This window comes from Nycticebus coucang, chromosome 10 (genome assembly GCF_027406575.1).
Source record: "Nycticebus coucang isolate mNycCou1 chromosome 10, mNycCou1.pri, whole genome shotgun sequence".
NCBI classification, from domain to species: domain Eukaryota; kingdom Metazoa; phylum Chordata; class Mammalia; order Primates; family Lorisidae; genus Nycticebus; species Nycticebus coucang.
Genome location: NC_069789.1, coordinates 28,259,709 through 28,283,013, shown reverse-complemented (window position 1 = coordinate 28,283,013; position 23,305 = coordinate 28,259,709). Strand labels below are relative to the sequence as shown.

Here is a 23,305-nt window from a genome sequence, read left to right as displayed (position 1 = left end):
AGACTCATTTTGAAAATCTGGGATTTAGCCCTGACCATTCCAAAACATGGTGCTTCTTTCTTTCCTCTAATGACAACCACATGTCACCCCAGTTGGGACACCATTCCATGTGGAAGGCTTCCAAAATGGGGCTGAGGGATTAAAATTTAATTCTTGTTAAACTACCTGGATTCTCTCAGGTTGATGTAATCTTAGATCATAAGAATAAAGACAATTTGATTGAGTACACTGTCAGCTGAGTTCTAAAGTGGCCCAAGAAGGCCAAAGTGAAGGATACAATAGTTCTCTATAAGTTTTATGAAAATACCCTTACATTCTACATTTACCAAGTTTCGCAAATACCCCTGTAAGATGCACCACAGGTGTGATCCCACCGATCCCCCTCCCATGATATCAATGTATACAGTTATGATTTAATAAAAAAAAAAAAAGAAAATACCCTTACATCCTGCTTGTATCTAGCCTTTCAGTATAAAAGGTTTGAGTGTAATTAGAATGGGTCAATTTACTGAAATGAGACCTGCTAATTTTGTGGCAGTGTAATGAAAGAAAAAGTCTAGACACCTGAAGAGAAAAAATATTTCAGACTCTAGAGGATATGGGGGAACTTGAAAATATTTTGTCTTTCATAACCGCCCTTATAATCTTCCTCAAAAAGGAAAATGCCCTGAGGTAGTTATTCCAAACTAATGAAGGAATCTTGATATAACTGACTTTTGGAACTATCATTTCCTGACAGTTGGAAGTGACTATGATTTAATCATTATTCTGCTGAACCTTACAGAAAGGTCTATCAGAAATAACAGGGATAATCTCAGCTATAGCATCTTCAGTGAAAAATACTTGTCAAAACCTCTAGATATCTTGGATATCTTCTCCACCCCTATTCCCATTGCTCAGTCATCCCTTGGGACAGGCAAATGCCATCTGGCTGATAGCAAACAGATAAGGTTAGACTGACTGTGTATAAGTAGTCATTTCAAAAATAAGAACTAGACCTAATTATTAGAACTGAACCAAGAACCCATGTTGGAGTCATTATCAACCTGTATCAAGATCTCACTTAGGGAAAACATTAATTAAGATTGAATTTCTTATGTAGAAGCCAGACATTAACTTGACTCCCTCCTAAAAATATCCAGTGCTTAAAAAGCATCACCTTGAACCTAGAAGACATTCAGATCAGCCTCAACTGATAGGCCAGATGTATTATATGTCTAGAATTGGACTAGACATTTCTTCCTTTGTGGGCCAAGGTGAAGTTTGTGCAATTGACAAGAAATCATGCTATACCTAGGTTAATGCCTCAGAAATCAAGAAGAATGATCAATATAGAAACTTAAGGAGAAGTCTACCTGGCTTTCTAAGGTGACTTCTTATGGAATTAATTTAGTTGTTTGGGCCTGGGACCTTGGATGGGCATGATTAATACTTAATAATTTATTAATAATTAAATAATAATTATGTTAGCCTCAATAATTTATCAATAATTTATGTTAGCCTCATCCTGCTGTTTGAAGTCCTATTGATAGAACCCTTAATTATTACAGATCCTGCATAAGATAAACTGAATGTATTTTTGGGCCTAGCCCTTGTCAGTCAGATTAATCAGAGTGGTCAACAGAGTGGCATACTCATGGGAAAATTTTCCAGAAGCTAAGATGGTGTATAAACATGGGGTTGATATTGTTGGGAGACAATTTTGTAATGGGTCTCTGATATTTCTACATGCCTTCTGATCAGAGGCACTAGCAACTTTGTTCAATACTGTATTTTCAAGGATGTTTGTGTAGGAAACAGTTTTTGAAGAGAGAGGTAGCATCTCCTCCTATTAGGATAGGGGACAGATTTATTTTCTATTCAAAAGAAAAAAATACTGGGTTTGAGGCAGGAGCCCTGTGTTACCTCAGTGGGTCGGATTGAGCAGGGATTTGCCTCGATTCCAGACAAGCTGTTATTACATACCACAAATCCTGAGGTTTGTAGAAAAATCATTCTCCTGACTCCCCTCTGGACTGTCTTGTCAATTTTATTGAGTTCTTCAGATTAAGAAGTATTTAAAGCCATGTGTTTGGAATTGTTTCATTCCTTCTCTTTCTTTCTCTCTCTTTCTTTCTTTCTTTCTTTCTTTCTTTCTTTCTTTCTTTCTTTCTTTCTTTCTTTCTTTCTTTCTTTCTTTCTTTCTCTCTCTCTCTCTTTCTCTCTCTCTCTCTCTCTCTCTCTCTCTCTCTCTCTCTCTCTCTTCTTTTCTTTCTCTCTGATATGTTAAAAATAAAGCTAAGCCAGTGAAAGGCAAAGTAGGATAGTTTAATGCTTAATAATGTGGTCATTGATAAAGCAGCATAAATAATGCAGTTGTTATGAACCAGATTCCTTTTCCCAATGCCCTGTTATAGCTTGACTAGGGCAGGAGGTGTTCCTTTGGAGTCCTGACCCCAAAGTGCTTTGTGCCCAGAGCCGTAGAGACAGGTGTTGCGTGCAGCTGGGACCAGTGGGGAATGCCCAATTCCACGCTGGGAACATGCGCCTTGTAGGGGCTGCAAATGGCCCACCGAAGGGCTCTTTCTGGAAGGCACATGGTGGCTGGGCGGCCTTTCTGGGGGCTGAGACTGAGCGGGTGTCCCGACCTGCTCCGTGGAGGTGTCTGGGCAGCTGGTGGGGAAGAGACACCCAACGCCCTCTCCTAGAGGCCGTGGGGTAGGCACAGTTGGGCAGGTCCATGGAGACAGTGTCTCCCCGCTTCCCGGGGGAAAATTCCACATTAGAAATGAGTCTGAGAAGAATGGTAAAGAGAGACCTAAAGTATATTAAGGTAGGCACCACAGCCGGGCTGAGGCGCTTGGAGAGAGGTTATGTCGCTCTCTGTCTTGGTTAGAGCCGTTTGGTAGCTCGACTTCAGTCTGAGGCAACATTACAGATTTATTTGGGATTTAAGGCTTAGTTAAATATGCCCTTCAAAAAGTTTTATGACTTTTTAAATATGCTACTTTTGTTATCTGGATATTAATAAGACCCAGAATGAGGGTCAGGGAGCAAGGAAGCTGTTCCCATGTCAATTACCCGGGGCTGTATTTTTGTGCTCCTTATTATTCTTGGGTATATCTAATTTACATCTAAATGTACTGACTAATTTTGATCCAATCATGTCAGAAATCATAGGTGCTGTGTGGGAGGAGATGACAGCCCTACCAGCAGGGATTGCCAGAGTGAGAGTCCCTTGGGGCAATGATTTAATGCCCGAGTCAGGCAGGGCTGTCAGAATTGGAGGCCAAATTATGACACCTAACACTGGCAATGGGCCTACACGGAGGCTGCATGGGGCAGCTGCGAGGTGAACGGGTGAGGACCCCACCTCCACCCCAGCTTCTCCTCCTCTCCTCCCTGCCATCCACTCAGCCCTGCTGGCCACTCTGGGCCCTGAAAAAAGAAAGAAAGAAAGAGAGAGAAAAAGAGAGAGAGAGAGAGAGAGAGAGAGAGAGAGAGAGAGGAGGGGGGAGGGAAGGAAAGGAAAGGAAAGGAAGGAAGGAAGGAAGGAAGGAAAGAAGCAAGGAAGGGGAAAGAAATAAAGAAAGAAAGAAAGAAAAAGAAAGAAAGAAAGAAGAAGGAAAGGAAGAAAGAAAGAAAGAAAAAAGAAAGAAAGAAAGAGAGAGAGAGAAAGAAAGAAAGAAAGAAAGAAAGAAAGAAAGAAAGAAAGAAAGAAAGAAAGAAAGAAAGAAAGAAAGAAAAAGAAAAAGACAGACCTCCTTTCGGGGCTAAGGTTGGGTGTGTTTGGTCCTAATATCCTTATAAGACTGGGGTAGGGGGTCTCCAAGCTCAGGGTTTTTTCTCCTGTAACATAACTTACCATGTGTGCAAGTACACATATGACTGACCTGGCCATTGTATTAGCCTATGGAAATTAGTCTTAGGGAACTGGCACAAATGTTGTATGGCTACAGCTATTGCTATAAGTAATAAACTACCTTCTGGCTCTGATTCAGGAATCTTATATCTTCTGACAATATAAAACTGTGGCAAGCTAACTTGTTACCTTACAATCAGGGTAGAATCTTAACAAATATGCTCATGGACAAAAAGATGTAATGTAATATCATAATATGAAAACTCTCATCATAATTATGAATTCGATTCTATCTCAATTAAAACCTGAACAGGATTTTTCTTTTTGGTAGAAGTCAATGGGCTGATTAAAAAAAAACCTATGAAAGAGAAAGCACTTGGGCTAATTCTGTGACTTGACAATATGAATTGGGCTGTAATAAACATCTGGTGCAAATGTCTTTGTTGTAAAATGATTTTTGAACATCTGGGTATATACATAAGACCAATTGCAGGATTAAATGGTAGGTCTACTTCTAGTTCCAATTGTGGTATATGTATACCATGGAATATTACCCAGCCGTAAAAAAGATGGTGACTTCACATCTTTTATGTTTACTTGGATGGAGCTGGAACATATTCTTCTTAGTAAAGTATCTCAAGAATGGAAAAAAAAAGTATCCAATGTGCTCAACACTACTATGAAATCAATATATAATCACCTACATGCTCATACGAATGGTAAAACATAACTACTCCAGAAAGGAGGAGGGAAGAAGAAGGAAAGGGGAGGAGAGGGGGAGGGTGAGGAGGCAAGGGGGAAGGTTGGGAGGAGGGAGGGTATTTGGTGTGACCTCATCTAATATGTATAATGCAATGGCACATTTCAAAACTATTAATAATAGAGTATACATACTGCACTCAAGGGTGGAGCAAGACAGTGGCTGAGTAACAGCTTCTTTGCAACCGGGTGTGGTGAGACTGGGGAGAGAAGACTTCAGACATCTCTGGCTTGTGGGCTTTGCCCAGAAACATCCCTTTGAGGACCCAGGGAGACAGCAAGAGATTTCTGGACCACAGAAGTAGGGGTCCAGAAAGCAGTGGAGAATGGGCAAGTGGTTGTGTTCAGGTAGTGGCTGCCACTGCTCTATCAACAACAGCAGCACAGTTGCAAACAGTAAAGGCCTTTCCTGTAGGCTGTTTTGTTTTTTATGGACTTGGGCACTCAGTTGAACTACCTTGGGAGAACTTGGGCAAGAGTGTGGATGTGTTTAAGCATTGTCTAGCGCCCCGGACTCAGCCAGAATGGAACTAATATTGTTTGACTGTGGGCTGCCAGAAGCCATTATGGGAGAACTGCCCCTGCAGGCTCTGCCCTCAGGGTCGCAGAGCTAAGCTCAGGCTGAAAGAACTTGGGTGAGTGCTCTTGTGACTGAGCAGGCCAAAGACTGGGACTGAGATGCTGGGGAAGAGTGGAGCGTTCAGGATTTGGCAGTAGAAAGGCTGCCTTGCAACCTCGGCCATTGAGGCATAGAGTGAGACCAGTTTTGGTGCACTGGATAAGTGGGCAGACACTTCAGGAGACATCCTGGTGAAAAACACTTTCCTGGGAAAGCTTCTACTTAGCCCAGGTTAATAGTTTAAAGAGTCTTTTAAGTGGGCTGAAGAGAGATTTAGGATCTCAACCCAGTGGTGTTTGAGTAATCAGCAGAGATTTTCAGTCTCCATCTCATATAGCTATATCAGCATTGTGATTAACATGTCATACCCCAGAAGATCACCTGTTGCCCAGACACCAGACAATATTCAACAAGATTTATATATTGCTTTTATTTTTTGTTTTTAATTTTAACATTTCCCCTCTAGATTTTTCTTTTTTTCTTTTCTTTTTCACTTTTCTGGTTTAAATATAATTTTCCATTGCTGCCCTCTTTAATAATAAGAGCTTTTTGCTAGTGTTTGTGCACCCATTATTTGTTTTTTCCTTCAATTTTATCCCATAAGGTTTTCTGTTTGTTTTGGTTTGATTTTTAGTATTTTTGTCTTTTCTCTCTGTTTGGTGGAGGTGGGGTACTGTGTTTGTTCAGGCTTACAAAGAGCTGCTGATCTCAAGGAAACCACCCAATTCAGCACCCCAAGAGGTTGAGGGTTTTTAAGGGTGGGTCAAAGTACCCTACTGTACACCTTTATTACTCCTGTCTACCTCTTTCTGTGCACTTCTTTTTATCAATATTTTCTTTTATTCACCCTCTCTAGTTTCTCTTTTTACTCTTTTTAAATATTTTTTTTCCTTCTTGCTCTTCAATCTTCTCATCCTTTGGTAAGGACCAAAAGACTCATTGAAATTGTAGGCCAGAGGCACAATAACTTAAAGAGCAAGAGGAAGTGAAAGGAAAATTAGGGAAAGAAAATAGATAAAAGAAAACACTCATGAGGCAGAATCAGCAGAAAAATCCTGGCAACATGAAAAACTAGTCCAGAGCAACCCAACCCCCAAGGGACCAGGAGGTAGCTACTGCAGAGGATTCCACCTATAAAGAAATGTTAGAAATGACAGAAGGGAAATTTAAAATACAGATGATGAAAACACTGAACGAAATGATGGAAACAATGAAGAAAATTGCTGATAAAATGGAAAATAACCAAAAGCAAATCAAATAAGAGATGAACAATATGAAGAATCCAAAAAAGATATAGCAGACCTAAAGGAATTGAAGCAGTCAATTAGGGAACTTAAACATACAATAGAAAGTATCAACAACAGATTAGACCATGCAGAAGAAAGACTTTCAGAGGTAGAGGACAAAGCTCTTGAGATAACTCAGATAATCAAAGAGGCAGAAAAGAAGAGAGAGAAAACAGAATGTTCATTGACAGAATTATGGGACTTTAAGAAGTGTTCAAACATAAGAGTTATAGGTATCCCAGAAGGGGAAGAGGAATGCCCCAGAGGAATGGAAGCCATCCTAGAGAATATTATAAATGAAAATTTCCCAAATATCACCAAAGATTCTGACATACTCCTTTCAGAGGGATATCGGACCCCAGGTTGCCTCAACTCAAATAGAGCTTCTCCAAGACACATTGTGATGAACCTGTCCAAAGTCAAGACAAAAGGAAATTTTTCAAGCTGCCAGGAGTAAATGCCAATTGACCTACAGGGTCAAATCCATCAGGGTGAACAGAGACTGAAACTTTCAAGCCGGAAGACAATGATTATCTACCTTTAATATAATTAAACAGAACAATTTCCAGCTCAGAAAAAATTCTATATTTTGCTAAGCTAAGCTTTAAAATTGATGGACAAATCAAATCTATTACTGACATGCAAACACTGATGAAATTTGCCACAAGACCAGCTCTACAGGAAATACTTCAACCTGTTCTACACACTGACCATCACAATGGACCACCAGCAAAGTAAACACCCAGAAATTAAAGGACAGAACCTAGCTTCCACAATGATGCAAAAGACAAAACTAAGCAATGCACTCTCACAAAATAACATAAATAGAACTCTACCACACTTAGCAATTCTCTCAATAAATGTTAATGACTTGAATTCCCCACTGAAGAGGCATAGATTGACTGTTTGGATTAAAAAAACCCATAAGTCATCCATTTGCTGTCTGGAGGAAACACACCCAGCCTCAAGATTAAAACTCAGAGTTAAGGGTTGGAAGACAATTTTTCAGGCAAACGGAATTCAGAGGAAAAGAGGAGTTGCAATCTTATTTTCAGATACATGTGGATTGAAAGCAACTAAAGTCAAAAAAGACAAGGAAGGTCACTTCATATTGGTCAAGGAAAAAATACAACAAGAAGACATTTCAATTTTGAATATTTATGCGCCCAACTTAAATGCTCCTAGATTCTTGAAACGGACCTTAATTAGTCTGAACAATATGATATCCTATAACACCATAATAACAGGAGACTTCAATACCCCTCTCTCAGAGCTGGACAAATACTGTAAACAGAAATTAAACAAAGATATAAGGGACTTAAATAAGACCCTAGAATAACTGTGCTGGATTGATGTATGTAGGACACTCCATCCCAAAGCTACAGAATATACATTCTTTCAATTGGTCCATGGAACATTCTCCAAAATTGATCATATCCTAGGACACAAAACAAACCTCAACAGAACCAAAAGAATTGAAATTTTACCTTGTATCTTCTCAGACCACAAGGCATTAAAGATGAAATTCAACTCCTACAAAAATGTTCAACCACACACAAAGTCATGGAAATTAAACAAGCTTATGCTAAACGACAGTTGGGTCTTGAAAAAAATGAAAGAGGAAATCATTAACTTCCTTGAGCATAATAACAATGAAGACAACCTGCCAGAACCTGTGGGATACAGCAACAGCAGTCCTGGGAGGAAAATTTATTGCTTTAGATGCCTACATCCAAAAAAGAGAAAGAGTACATCAACAAACTCACAAGACATCTTATGGAATTGGAAAAAGAACAATCTAAGCCTACACCCAGCAGAAGAAAAGAAATATCCACAATTAAATCAGAGATCAATGAAATTGAAAACAAAAGAATCATTCAGAAAATTAATGAAACAAAGAGTTTGTTTTTTTAAAAAAATAAATAAAATAGATAAACCTTTGGCAAGACAAACTATGAATAGAAAAGTAAAATCTCTAGTAACCTCAATCACAAATGATAAATGGGAAATAACAACAGATACCACGTAGATATAAGAGATTATCTCTGGATACTACAAGAAACTCTATGCTCAGAAATTTGATAACGGGAAGGAAATGGATCAATATTTGGAATCATACCCTCTCCCTGGACTTAGCCAGGAAAAAATAGAGCTCCTGAACAGACCAATTTCAAGTACTGAGATCAAAGAAACAATAAAAAAATCTCTCAACAAAAAAATGCCCTGGTCCAGATGGCTTCACACCCGAATTCTATCAAACCTTCAAGGAAGAGCTTATTCCCATACTTCAGAAATTATTCCAAAAAATTGAGAAGGAAGGAATCTTCCCCAGCACATTCTACAAAGCAAACATCACCCTGATACCAAAAACTAGCAAAAGACCCAACTAAAAAGAACTTCAGACCAATTTCACTAATGAATATAGATGCAAAAATTCTCAACAAAATCCTAGCCAATAGATTACAGCTTATCATCAAAAAGTCCTACATCATGATCAAGTAGGTTTCATCCCAGGGAATCAAGGCTGGTTTAACATATGCAAGTCCATAAACGTTATTCACCATATCAACAGAAGCAAAAAACAAAGACCCTATGATCCTCTCCATAGATGCAGAAAAAGCATTTGATAAAATCCCGCATCCTTCTCTAATTAGAATACTGAAGAGTATAGGCATAGGTGGCACATTTCTTAAACTGATTGAAGCTATCTATGACAAATCCAGAGCTAATATTTTACTGAATGGAGTAAAATCGAAAGCTTTCCCACTTATAACTGGAACCAGACAAGGTTGTCCTCTATTGCTATTACTATTCAATATAGTGCTGGAAGTTCTAGCAAATACAATCAGGCAAGAGAAGGAAATAAAGGGCATCCAAATGGGAACAGAGGAGGTTAAACTCTCCCTCTTTGCTGACAATATGATCTTATACCTAGAGAACCCCAAAGACTCAACCACAGGACTACTGGATATGATAAAAAAATATAGTAACACCTCAGGATATAAAATCAATGTCCACAAATCAGTAGCCTTTCTATATGACAATAACAGTGAAGATGAGAGGCTAATTAAGGACACAACTCCCTTCACCATAACTTCAAAGAAAATGAAATACTTAGGAATATACCTAACAAAAGAAGTGAACAACCTATATAAAGAAAATTATGAAACCCTAAGAAATGAAATAGCAGAGGACATTAACAAATGGAAGAACATACCATGCTCATGGCTGGGAAGAATCAACGTTGTTAAAATGGCTATAATTCCCAAAGCTATCTACCAAATCAAGGCCATCCCTATTAAAATACCAACATTGTACTTTCAAGACTTGCAAAAAATAATCCTTAATTTTGTATGGAACCAGAAAAAGCCCCATATAGCTAAGGCAATTCTTAGTAATAAGAAAAAGGCCAGGTTCATCAGCCTACCAGACTTTAGGCTGTACTATAAGGCCATAGTGGTCAAAATGTATGGTACTGGCAGAAAAATAGAGACATAGACATTTGGAATTGAATAGAAAACCAGGAAATGAAGCTAACATTTTATAGCCACCTAATTTTCAATAAACCAAACAAGAACAGACACTGGGGGAATGAATCCTTATTCAATAAATGGTGCTGGGAGAACTGGATATCTGGAGAGGTACTGGCCCTCCACCAAAGCAAGTGACATGGCCTCATGTGCTCCCCGAGGAACGTTGCCCTAAGATGGAAAAACTTCTTTTTTTTTGACATGCCTGGGCTAGTAAGAACAATCAGTTAAATGTTCACAGAAAGGAAAGTTACCGGAGGGCTTTGCACGGTTGCAGCTGGGGGCTGGGCACCTGTGGAAGTTGCGGGAAGAAGTGCTCTGCTCTATTCTCCGTTTAGCAAACTATTCTTTCTTAAGTTTTAGGGAACTAATTAATTAAGAACAAGACAGCTAGAAGCCATTGTGGTTAAGCCTTCAGCAAAGTGTGGAGCAAAGGTTCTTGATCTAGAACTAACTATGTAAGTGTCTAGCAGCATATGTGCTGAACAAAGAATTTCTTAGCAATCTTTATGATTTCACCATTATATGTTCCTTTTTCTATTTCTATATCTTTTTTTCTTTTGACTAGTGCTGTGTATAAAAACACCCAATAAATGTGGGTAGTTACCAATGGCCTGAGCGAGCCTTGGTCTTCCCCTCATAATAATCATTCTGTGTGCAGTGCTTATCTCTGAGTCTCTGAGCATCTAGTTCTGAGGACAATAACAGATATCTACACGTAAAAGACTGAAACTGGACCTGCACCTTTCTCCACTCACTGAAATTGATTCAAGATGGATAAAAGACCTAAATTTAAGGCATGGAATGATAAAAATCCTCAAAGAAATCACATGAAAAACAATGGAAGGTATTGGCCTTGGGAATAAGAAGACTTCATTATGAAGTGGCAATTGCAACAACAAAAATAAACAAATGGGACTTTATTAAACTGAAAACTTCTGTACAGCTAAGGAGACAACAACCAAAGTAAATAGACAACCTACACAATGGGAAAGGATATTTGCATATTTTGAATCAGACAAAAGCTTGATAACTAGGATCTATAGAGAACTCAAATTAATCCACATGAAAAAAGCCAACAATCCCATATATCAATGGGCAAGAGACATGAATAGAAACTTTTCTAAAGAAGACAGATGAATGGCTAGTAAACATGAAAAAAAATGCTCATTGTCTCTAATTATTAGAGAAATGCAAATCAAAACCACCCTGAGATATCATCTAACCCCAGTGAGACTGGCCGACATCACAAAATCTCAAAACTGTAGATGCTGGCATGGATGTGAAGAAAAAGGAACACTTTTACACTGCTGGTGGGACTGCAAACTAATACAACCCACTATGGCCTTGTAATAGGATTTACAGGATCAAATGGGAAGTCTAGATTGAGTTCTTTGAGGATTCTCCATATTACTTCAAAAAAGGGTGGTTTTGATTTGTATTTCTCTAATAATTAGAGATGAAGAACATTTTTTCATATGTTTGCTAGCCATTTCCATTTACCTAGAAGGAAAAAAATACTTATACCACAAAGACACTTGCACTAGACTGTTTATTGCAGCTCAGTTTACAATTGCTAACATGTGAAAACAGCCTAAATGCCCACCAACCCTGGAATGGATTAAGAAACTGTGGTATATGTATTTCATGGAATACTATTCAGCCATTAAAAAGATGGGGACTTTAAATCCTTTGTGTTAACCTGGATGGAAGTGGAACACATTATTCTTAGTAAAGCTTTACAAGAATGGAGGAGCATGAATCTTATGTACTCAATCTTGATATGAGGACAATTAATGACGTAATACATGGTGGAGTGTGGGGGAAGGGGAGAGCAGAGAGAGAGAGAAGGAGGGAGGGCTTTGGGCAAAGGAAGAACAGAAAGAGGGAAGGAGGGAGGGGGTGGGGTCTCGGTGTGTGATATACCTTTTGGGGGCAGGACACAATAATAGGAGGGACTTCACCTAACGAATGCAATCAGTGTAACCTGGTATCTTGTACCTTAATAAATCCTCAACAATTAAAAAAAAAAGAATAGAGTATAAATTTCTTACCACAACAAATAAGTAAGCAAGGAGATAGTTATGTTAATCACTTAGATGTAAGCATTCCACATTGTATATCAAATTAGCACATTGTACCCCATAAAATGCATTAATGCCCACAGTTATGATTGAATAAAAAAATATTAATTGTTGGTTATAGTTCTGCAAGATATAGTTCTGCAAGTTCTCCTTAGATATGAAGAAGAAAAGGGATCTCTAGGGATCTCTCTGTGTTATTCTTTATAACAACATGTTAATGTGCCTTTATTTTAAAGTAAAAGAAGTTCAATTAAAAATTCAATCAACTCTAAAAAAAAAAAGAGAAAGCTAAGACAAATAGCTTAGAAAGATTTGAAAATTACAGCTTAGAAAAATTTGCAAATAATAAAGATTAAGTATGAAGACTTATGATGAAAATATGGTAATTAAGACTGTGTGGCATAGCTATAAAGTCAGGGAAATAGATCAAAAAATATATAATAAATAAATCAAGAAATCAATTCTATTAGATATAAGAACTTGACACATAATAGAAGCAACAAATCAGTATGGAAAAGTCTTGGGAAAATTGGTTATCCAGGTGTGGCACCCATAGTTCAGCGGTTAGGGTGCCGGCCACATGCACCAGGGCTGGTGGGTTCACACCTGCCCTGGGCCTGCTAAACAACAATGACAACAACCAAAAAATAGCCAACAATAACCAAAAACAGGCGTTGTGGCGGGCACCTGTAATCTCAGCTACCTGGGAGGCTAAGGCAAGAGAATTACTTAAACCCAAGAGTTTGAGGTTGCTTTGAGCTATGATGCCATGGTACTCTACCAAAGGGTGACATATTGACACTCTTTCTCAAAAAAAAAAAAAAAAAAAAAAAAGAAAGAAAGCAAATTGGTTATCCATTTGGAGAAATATAGATCCTTACCTGAAACCTTACAGAGAAACATTCCAGACAATTTAAAAATAGGAAATGCAAATTATCTAAAATTTTTAGGGAAGAGGTGATAGAGTAAGATGGTGAAATACAATCTGCTAGCCATCATTCCCAAATTGAACAACTATCCATGCAGGAAAATGTCTTCACAAGATCTAAATAATCAAGTGAGAGATCATAGTACCTGATTTTACCATAGTATCAAGAAAATATGCATTGAAGTGGGTAGAAAGAACAGAACAGTCTCACACTGCCTACACTGCTCTCCCTCAACCCCAGGCAGTAAAGAACAGAGAGAGTCTGTCTGTTGGGAGTGGGAGAGGAAATTGTATGTGGGACTTTGCCCAGCAACTTAGTACCAGTCCCACCCCAGTGAAACACAGCACCGCGTATAACCTTGTGGGCCCTCATTAAAAGCTGGTGTCCACTAAGAGAGCATTTAGACTTGCCCTAGGCCAGAAGGGAATCTGCCTCAGCAGCAGGAACCTGAGTCCCAGTGCATTTCACCACTGACTAAAGTGGCATGAAGGCCATAGCAACTTTAGCCCTTGAGTGACCTCCAGTGCTGTGCTAGTCTGGGAGGTCATAGGGTTTGTCTTTATGATATAAGCGTTTTCTTAGAAAACACATTTGCAGGGGTTTTATAAGTATGTATTTGGGGATGAAGTTAAACAGATTAAATTCTTGAGAGTTAACATGAGGGATCAAATAATAAAGTTTAGGGAAATAGTTAATTAATAAATTACTTTATTTTGAAGAATATTATATGTGTAACTGCTCTCTTTGTATTATTAATTATGTATATTGTTATTACTATTATTATATTTTCCCTCTTGATCTTACCCAGTGAAATCCAGGCCATTCTATACTTACTTCAAGTTGATTATAAAACTGTATGATCTTCTCTCTCTGAGATGGCCATTTTTGTAAGCCTAATTCTTGTGTTGCAATAGCTATTGCTTTCTGAAAGGAAATAATAATAAATAATTTAAAATGCATTGCAAATTGAACTCTTAAATTTTAATTTACTGCTCTTTAACATAGTAGTTCTTAATTTTTTTAGTTCACCAAACTTTGTCTCTGAGAATAGTGAAGAATATTATTATTCTCTCTGGAAAAATGCAATACATATGAAATTCTATGTTCATAGACCTCTGGTAGCTCATGGACCATCCCCTAGATTAACAACTCATGCTTTAAGAAATACTTACTTACTATTTGTTACCAGTATACTCCCATCCAATTATCCTACACTAAAAGAAAATGTAAAAGTTCTTTAACTTTTTGCAATTCTACTCACTGTTAAGGAAGGCTTTCAGTTTTGTAAAGATTATGTTAATGTTTCAATCCACAGAGAACTCAAACGCATCAGCAAGAAAAAAACAAGGGATCCCATCGCAGGCTGGGCAAGGGATTTGAAGAGAAACTTCTCTGAAGAAGACAGGCGCACGGCCTTCAGACATATGAAAAAATGCTCATCATCTTTAATCATCAGAGAAATGCAAATCAAAACTACTTTGAGATATCATCTAACTCCAATAAGACTAGCCTATATCATATTTTAAGATAGCAAATAAAAATTGTATAATTGAAGTCATGATGTTGTTATTTATACATTATTATATGTTATTAATATATTTCAAGAAGTGGATGCAGCTTGATCTTAAAAGATATTTAATATTTTTTACAAATGTAAAGGAGGGATTTTTCAGTTTGGATATAAATGATAACTATGTCTACAGCAAAAATTGGCATGTACCACAGCATCAAGATAGATTTCTGTAAAGAAACCATGTAATCTTTCAAAATTTACATAAACAAGGAAAGAAATTAATGAAATAAATATTACAATCAATCTCTTAAATTAGTTTGAGGAACATTTTATGAGGTTTCTTAGAATGCATACTGGTTGCAGCCCATCCAACTTTAAAGGAAAAAATGACCACATACTTTGCAATCAGGTTTAAATGTGGCATACTTTTCTAATTCCAATGTTATAAACTAGCAAAGAATGTTTGCTTATTCCACCACTTCTACTGTGACATACTCTTGAGTATACAGACATGTAGCAATAATGGGGGGGTTAGTCTCGCAGTGCCTTGGAAGGGCCCAAATTTGCCTTAAATCTTCCTCAATCAAATAAGTATTTTGTTTATTAGTACTTGAGAGAATTTGAATGTAGGATGGGTTCAACTGCACAAAAGGAAAAGATTTTTTTACCACTTTTTTTTTTATATAGATACAAAGTGAAGAGGCCACCTCTTAGCACTGAAATGGTATGTAGTAAGTACATGAATATGCCTTGTTTAATTACAGAAAATTCCCAAACTTGTACTATTTTTTTTTTTCCCATGTAGAAAGACAGGAACATTTCCAAAGCTTTCCTGGACAGCGGATTAATGACCAGTAGCTTTAGTTTGTTTGTACATAGGTACAGTTGGAGCACTATGTATGTACTCTTTGGACTACTTTGACAGAGTAGGTTTTTGAATGTAATAAGATAAGTCAACTTGAGTTGTAATATATTTTGGGGAATCAGTTCACTACAAATTGTGACTGTAAACCTTGTACTGTAAATGTTTTGCAGTTTTCCCCCAATAAAATTTTTGGGAAAAAAAATTGGCATTTACCCTTTCTTTTCTGATCTCTCCCTTACTTTTCATTCCTGTGTCCCTACCATGAGAGAGAATAAAGTGGCTGAAGGAGATACTCGGTAGGACTATACAGAGGAGCCAGCCAATCAACTGAGAGGCTTTTTAAAATGGCAAACCCTTTTAAATGCAGTTTTTGATGTGGTGGCTATAAATTCTCTGAATTTAATAGTATAAGGCTTGATACCTGCCTGGATATAAGCAAAAAGTCACATAAGTGTAGAATAAAAATAGCATTAGATGCACAGAAGATTAACAGGCCACTTTTGTAAGCCTAATTCTTACAAATAACAAAAAAAAAGATAGATAGGTCATCTTGCCGGGCTAAGGATTTCCACAGATTTCTAACTTTGGAAGAATTGAAATGAAATCATAATCCCTAAAGTATTCACAGTCCTATATAATGTTACTTGGAGCCAATTGGGTGACAAAGTATATCTTATTTGATGATGTGGTTTTAGTAATTCTCAGCTAATCTTTTGGTCACTCCGAGATAATTATTCCTACGCACTTTGGATATTGTTATAGATAGATATGTGAATAAGTTGGAAGATTACAGTTGCCTATTATATGTGATTCATATTCTTGCATCTCAAATGAACAAACTGCAAATAGCATACCTTCAGAGTCTTCAGCATAGTCATTGTATAAGACATTGAAAATTCAACATTAAATAAAAGACTAAATTACTCCAAATTTTACATTAAAATAATACCTTTAAGTAACACTTCTATGAACCATACATTATAATTTTTGGTTTGAGTAACAATTAAACAATTGAACGCTTACTTATTAATGTAAAAATTATACAAATGGGGGGTGTAGCTGAAAAACTAATATTCTTGTATAGAAAACTGTTCCATAAGGTCAGCCTGCCACATATTGACTTGTAAAACTGATAAAAGATGAATATTTAATGAGGCTTAAAAGTAGAACCATTAGTGTGCATGTAGAAATGCTATTAGAACAATAATGCTACTTTTCAAATTGTGACTTGAACAATGCTAAAGGTAACACAATAGCACCCAAAACTTATAACTGTGAGAAAGGAGAGTAGGGAGTTTGTATGTCTTGTCTGGCAGAGATAGAAAGATGCTCACATAAGACAGAGAAAGCAAAACTTGTCAACAGACATTTTCCTTCCTTTTTTTCTATCAAAGTAAAAAATCCTCAAACCGTAAAAATAAATTGAAATCGTCAAAATTTTTGTAATAGTTTAGAGACAAATATCTCCACTATACTTCTCCTAGAAACCTCACAGAGCAAAAAAGGAAAATATACCAAATTTCATTTTCCCCAACATAAGGAAACAAAGAAAATCTGTAAAAAGTCTAAAACACATATAAGTATTAAAAAGATAGCCAAGCTTAGTTAAATTAGACTTTGTATTTACAAACTATTGGTCCAGAAAAGTCCAACTGCTTTCAATTATGAGGAACAAATAATCTCTCAAACCTCATTATATCACCTAATGAATGGTCTTTTCTTTGTATAGACTGAGTCAAAGTTATAAGTGTGCCTTTGACCCAGAAGTTTAAAATTATTTTTTAAAAATAGGTAGGATCTCAGGGAAAGGAATCAGTAAATTTAGTGGCTTGATACATGATAAAGGCCTGGAAAAGTCAGAAAAAAAGGAGAAATTCAGGGTAGAAGGAACAGGGAGAAGAGGCAGACATGGAGAAGAGAGGAAGGCAACTAAACTGTGAAAGGCATTATATACCAAAATATTTAATTTCAATTTTATACTGTAGGCAACATTGGTCCAATGGTTGCTTTACTAATGTAACATAGTTTTTAGGAAAGCAACTCTGGTAGCCATTTGAAAACATACCTGAATGCAGGGAGTGGTAGGAGGCTATATAATAGTATGAAGAAGAGATATTGGGATCCCACTTAGACTAAGGCAATGAGTATGAGGTTATACATGTAAGAGAAACAATAAAGGGCTCTACAATTATATAATTTTAATGATTAAAAATATTTACATTTAATTCTTTTTCATAAATTTGATCTCATTTGGTTATCAAAGGACCCCTGGGAAGAACAGGGAAGAACAGGCATTATTATCATCATCTCAAAGATGAAAAAATTGAGGGACAAAATATATAATGCTTTTTATTGCTGAAAGTTACACAGTTTTTTTGTTTGTTTGTTTGTTTGAAACACTGAAAGGTACTTTTTCCCCTGTGGGGAAATATATATCCTCAGGGATTTTTACCCTCCAAATTACAACAGGAATAGAGTCTTTCAGGAAGATTTGTAATATTTTTAATCAACATCTAGTTTAATAACTTAATTGATATTCTACATCTAAATGACAGGGGATGATTTTCAAAGTTTTTTTTTTACCTCCAATGCAAGTTGACTTGCTTTTGAAACTATCACTCCAGGAAAAATATCTCCTATAATCCTTTCAAAAAGTGGGACATCTTCAGGAGGACATTTTGGCAAACTAGCTTCTCTTACAGCCTCAATAATGATCAGAGTTTCCTCTGCTTCAGAAAGATTGTCAATATAGTCACTTTAATGGTAAAAGAAAGGAGACACAAAGAGCAAATTAGTAAGTCCATTTTTCTCACATTAAAGACAAGTAATATTCTTCTTTAGAGTGACTATCCCAATGTCCTTTCCTCTTCCCCCTCAGTGGATAGAAGTCTTGTATTTGGGGTGGGATTAATCATGTTTTCAGCTCCAGGGATTTGCTGTGCCTGGTCTAGAATAATTAACAATGTCAGTCCTTGGACACTGATCAGGGATGGGTATTGTACCAATTATAAGTAAGGGTTTTCAGTTGCAAGTAACAGACATGAATTTAGGCTAATATAAAAAGAAAAATAACATATAGATTTAAAAAAAAAATAACAGGGCCAGAACTAGGCTCACAAGCTATGAAGTTTGGAACAATGCCAAATCATACTACAGAACTAATCTTGTGATGCCATGACTGCCACCAACAATTGATCCAGAGAGCGATGCCTGTCATACCAACACATTACTGATGTTGGCACTAGAGCTGCTCTCTGCCTGTGCTATTTCTGGTAACTGGCTATAGCTACTGCCACTGCTGTGACCCTTGCCAGAATAAATTCTGTGTATAGTCTATTTCTTTGTCCACCAGCTTTGAGTTCAGATTCTGAGGCAGCTGTGTCTGATTTTCCAAGGTTGTATGTCAAAGATATAGTTACAAGGAAGTTTGGGAAAGCAAGTATATGGCATAATAAATATTTGTTAAAGGAACATAACCTCAGCTCTAGTCAATTATTGCCATTGCAGTAACTTGGATACAGTGATTGAAGGGTAGACAAATAACCTGTGCATTCAGAGTGAAGTTCAGGACTTCAGTGTCTCTTGTTACTTACTATCAGAAGCCATCCTGCCATCAAAAAAAAAAGCCAGATGAAGACAAGCCAGTCCTTGGAGGATTGCAGTCTACCTAAGAGAATTTAATCTGAAACCCTAATCAAAGTAATCATATTCCACCTCATCTATGATTTTCTGATTAGATAAAACAATACATTTCCTCTCCTGTTTAAGCCAACTTAAGTTTTCTGTTAATTTTAACAAAAGCCTCCTAACTATTATAAGTTACCACAAAATACACCTGTTATCCCATAATAACATTATTTCATATATTAGATACTTTGGTATGTATTGTATATGTTAAACACATAACCAAAAAGTAAGTAACTACATGTGATAGGATACGACTTTTGAGATGGAAAGGAAGAAAAGTATTCCCTGCAGAGGTGTCCCTTCCATTTTTCTGTTTATCAATGTCTGAAATTTTAAAAATCAGGATGGTGATAGTTTCTAAAGTCTTTTATCCCTAGCAAAAATAATTATTGTTAGATAATATTTACTAGGTACTTTTTACTAAGAATTGTGATTAATTCTTTAACAAGTCATTTCAGTAATCTTGCCAACAACCTAAATAAGTAGAGAGAGATTGATCCTCAGTAGGTAATGTGCCCAATGTTATATAAATGGTAATGGCTGAACTGGGCAGGGGAGGCAAGCATTAAATACAGATAGGGAGAGATAATGGCTTATATAAAATATTATATTGTTATAAAATACTATTATCAGATAAAGGCAAAACTTCATTAAAATATTGCAAAAGAGTAGTTTCAGAAATGGCTTATGAAATTACCATCAGATCTATCTACTGTAATTTAAGAACAAGTAATAAAAGCTTTTTTTTTTTTTTTTTTATTTTATAAGGCTCAGTGAGTAGGGCGCCAGCCCCATATGCCGAGGGTGGCGGGTTCAAACCCAGCCCCGGCCAAACTGCAACAAAAATATAGCCGGACGTTATGGTGGGTGCCTGTAGTCCCAGTCACTCGGGAGGCTGAGGCAAGAGAATCGCGTAAGCCCAAAGTTAGAGGTTGCTGTGAGCCATGTGATGCCACGGCACTCTATCGAGGGCGGTACAGTGAGACTCTGTCTCTACAAAAAAAAAAAAATAAAAATAAATAAATAAAAAAGCTTTTAGATTAATGTCAACATTGAACTAAAATTTAAGAAAAGGATAGTGATTGTGACCTTATTTTACCTGTTATGATTAACTTCATGATACAAGTTCTTGGGAATTAGTTGAGACTTATTTTGAGGTCTAGTATAGTAGTAAGATTTCTAAAATGTTTCAACTGTTATTAGTAATTCTCTAGATGCTGACAAGTGAATCGTTCCTACCAAGGGGTTCTTTGGAAACCTTAGCTGTTGGATAATTAGTTTTCTTTCTAAACAAAAGAAGCAATTTAGAAAATTCTTTTAAGAAAAAAGAGTGCAAAAATGCCTATGGTAGGCAGAAAAATACCCTCTGCAAAGATATATTCACTTAGCAGGGGTCCTCAAACTACAGCCCGCAGGCCACATGAGGTGGTGTGATTGTATTTGTTCCTGTTTTGTTTTTTTTTACTTCAAAATAAGAAATGTGCAGTGTGCATAGGAATTTGTTCATAGTTTTTTTTTTTTAAACTATAGTCCAGCCCTCCAATGGTCTGAGGGACAGTGAACTGGCCCCCTGTTTAAAAAGTTTGAGGACCCCTGGTAGAGTCTATGAATGTTATCTAATATGGCAAGAGTGGTGATTAAGAATCATTTAAGAAGATTATATCATCATCAGAAAGTGATAGATTGACTTCCTCTTTCCAGATTTGTACACCATTTATTTCTTTCTCTTGCCTGATTGCTCTGGCTAGAACTTCTAGCACTATGTTGAAGTGGTGACAGTGGGCACCCTAAAGCTTTTCAAAGGAAGGTAGACAAATGACTAATAAACACATGAAAAACTGCTCAGCATCACTAATCATCAGGGAAATGCAAATTAAGAACACAATGAGATACCACCTTCCCTTAGTTAGAATGGCTTTTATTAAAAAGCCCCAAAACAATAGATGCTGGCATGGATACAGAGAGAAAGGAATGCTATACACCACTGGTGGGACTACTAATTAGTACAATCTATATGGAAAACAGAATGGAGAGTCTTCAAGGCACTAAAATTTGGCCTACCATTTAATCCAGCAATCTCACTACTGGGTATTTATCCAAAGGAAAAAAAGTCATTTTATCAAAAAGTTATTTGCACATGAGTGTTTACTAAAACACAATTCACAATTGCAATGATGTGGAATCAACCCAAATGCACATCAAGTCTTTTGTGGCTTTTGGATTTTGAGTCTTAGTTTTAAAGGTCTTTATATGCCATTTTGGACATTTTGTTTCTTCAAATACTTTTATGTTTTAAATTTTTACCTTTAAATTCTTTGGTCCTTTTGGAGTGTATCCTTAAATTATGTGGACTATGGTTACAATTTTATTTTTATCCAGATGTCTATTTAGCTTCCTAATACCCCTTTTTGTCCACAGATTTATGATGTATTATGCCTAAAGCATAAATTCCTATTTCTGGCCTTTCAATACCATTTTAATGATTTGTCATTCTTCCCAGGAGCCAATATCACAATGTTTTAACAATAATTACAGAAGCTTTATAATATGTCTTACTATTTAAAGGGATATTTGCCCTTCATTATTCTTGCTTTTCACTATTTTCCTAGCTACTCATATTTATTTTTCCACTTGAACTTTAGCATCAGCTTTCCTGAAGGCAAAAAGAAAAAGTATTTTTACTAAGGCTATACTTAGTTAATAAATTAAAAATTAGAATATTTAAATCTTTATGATGTTATGTCTTTTAAGATGTTATGATGAGTCTGATTCAAGATGGTTGACTAGCTGTAGCCAGTGTAAGTCTCTCCAATGGACAGGGCTCGAAATTAATGACGATGTATATTCACACTTTGAATACAGAGAGAGAATACTGAATTCCAACAAAGTGACAGAAATCAGAAAAGCAGAGAAAAGCAAAGCTGGGCACTCTACTCAGCTGGAATCAGCAGGAAGACAGAAGGAGTTCCCTGACATGGGGAAAATGGGAATGAGAGATTCCACAAGCCTGCCAGAGACTTTTAAAATCCTAGATACAGGGGGTGGTGCCTTTGGCTCAAAGGAGTAGGGCTCCAGCCCCATATGCCAGAGGTAGCGGGTTCAAACCCAGCTCCAGCCAAAAACTGCAAAAAAAAAAAAAAATCCTAGCTGCAGGAGAACCCCAAGCCCTCGTGGCCCCCCAGGCGAATACAAAGACCTATCTGAGAGTGTGCAGAAGCATTGCTTCAAGTTGGATGAAGCCTTGCAGGCTTTTGAGCCCTGAGCCAATCAGAAAGCCCAGTCCCCAGAAGTCTCTGTCCTGTTCTCAGGCTATACCCTATGCTGCACTACCACAGGACCACCAAGGGAGTTGGGGGTGGGACTCAGGTGTGGGCACTTTTGGGTATCCTAAGGACAGAAACTGTTGCTGCCACTGAGGGAAAACGATCTGAGCAGTCTGAACCCCCAGCTGCCTGCCTCTACCTAGAGGAACCTGTTCTCCTTAGAGGCAAGTTTATGGCACAACTGGCTCTCTCACACCTGAGTATTCTAGCTGCAGCCCAAAGCCATTCTGGGAAATGAAAAGGGAGAATTTAAATAAGCTTAATCATAAATGTAAAAGGAGCCATTACCGGGCGGTGCCTGTGGCTCAAGGAGTAGGGTGCTGGCTTGCACATACCCAGGGTGGCATCAAGCCTGGCCCCAGCCAAAACTGCGTGGGGTGTTGGGTAAGGTACCATTACCATAGATAGCACAGAAATACAAAAGATCATTAAGAAGTCTAAACACTACAATTAAATAAGTGAGGTGAATGATATGTTGACCAGTTTGATGTAAACATTCCAAATTGTACACAAAATCAGCACATTATACCCTATAAATGCAGTAATGTACACAGTTATGATCTAATAATAATAATAAAAAAGAATACTATGAACATCTGTATGCCCCCAAAATAGAAAATGTGGAGGAAATGGATAAATTCCTGGAAACATACAACCTTTCAGTTCTTAACCAAGAAGAAAAAGAGACCCTGAACAGACCAATAATGACTAGTAAAACTAGTGAGATTGACTCAGTAATAAAAAATCTCCTAACCACCTAGCCCAGGATCAGATGGATTCACCTGAATTCTATCAGCTATTCAAAGAAGAACAGATACCAATTCTACTGAAACAGTTCCAAAAGATTGTGAAGGAAGAGATCCTCCCTA

The 23,305-nt window shown here is 37.1% G+C and overlaps 1 protein-coding gene across 1 annotated transcript in view; it reads right to left on the bottom strand.

The window, feature by feature from the left end:
* DNAH14 (dynein axonemal heavy chain 14) overlaps positions 1-23,305 on the bottom strand; it is an 862,921-nt gene that overhangs the window by 546,073 nt on the left and 293,543 nt on the right. The window contains 2 exon segments of the mRNA XM_053607548.1: positions 13,883-13,972; positions 18,010-18,181. Of these exon segments, the coding sequence (XP_053463523.1) occupies positions 13,883-13,972; positions 18,010-18,181 (262 nt within the window).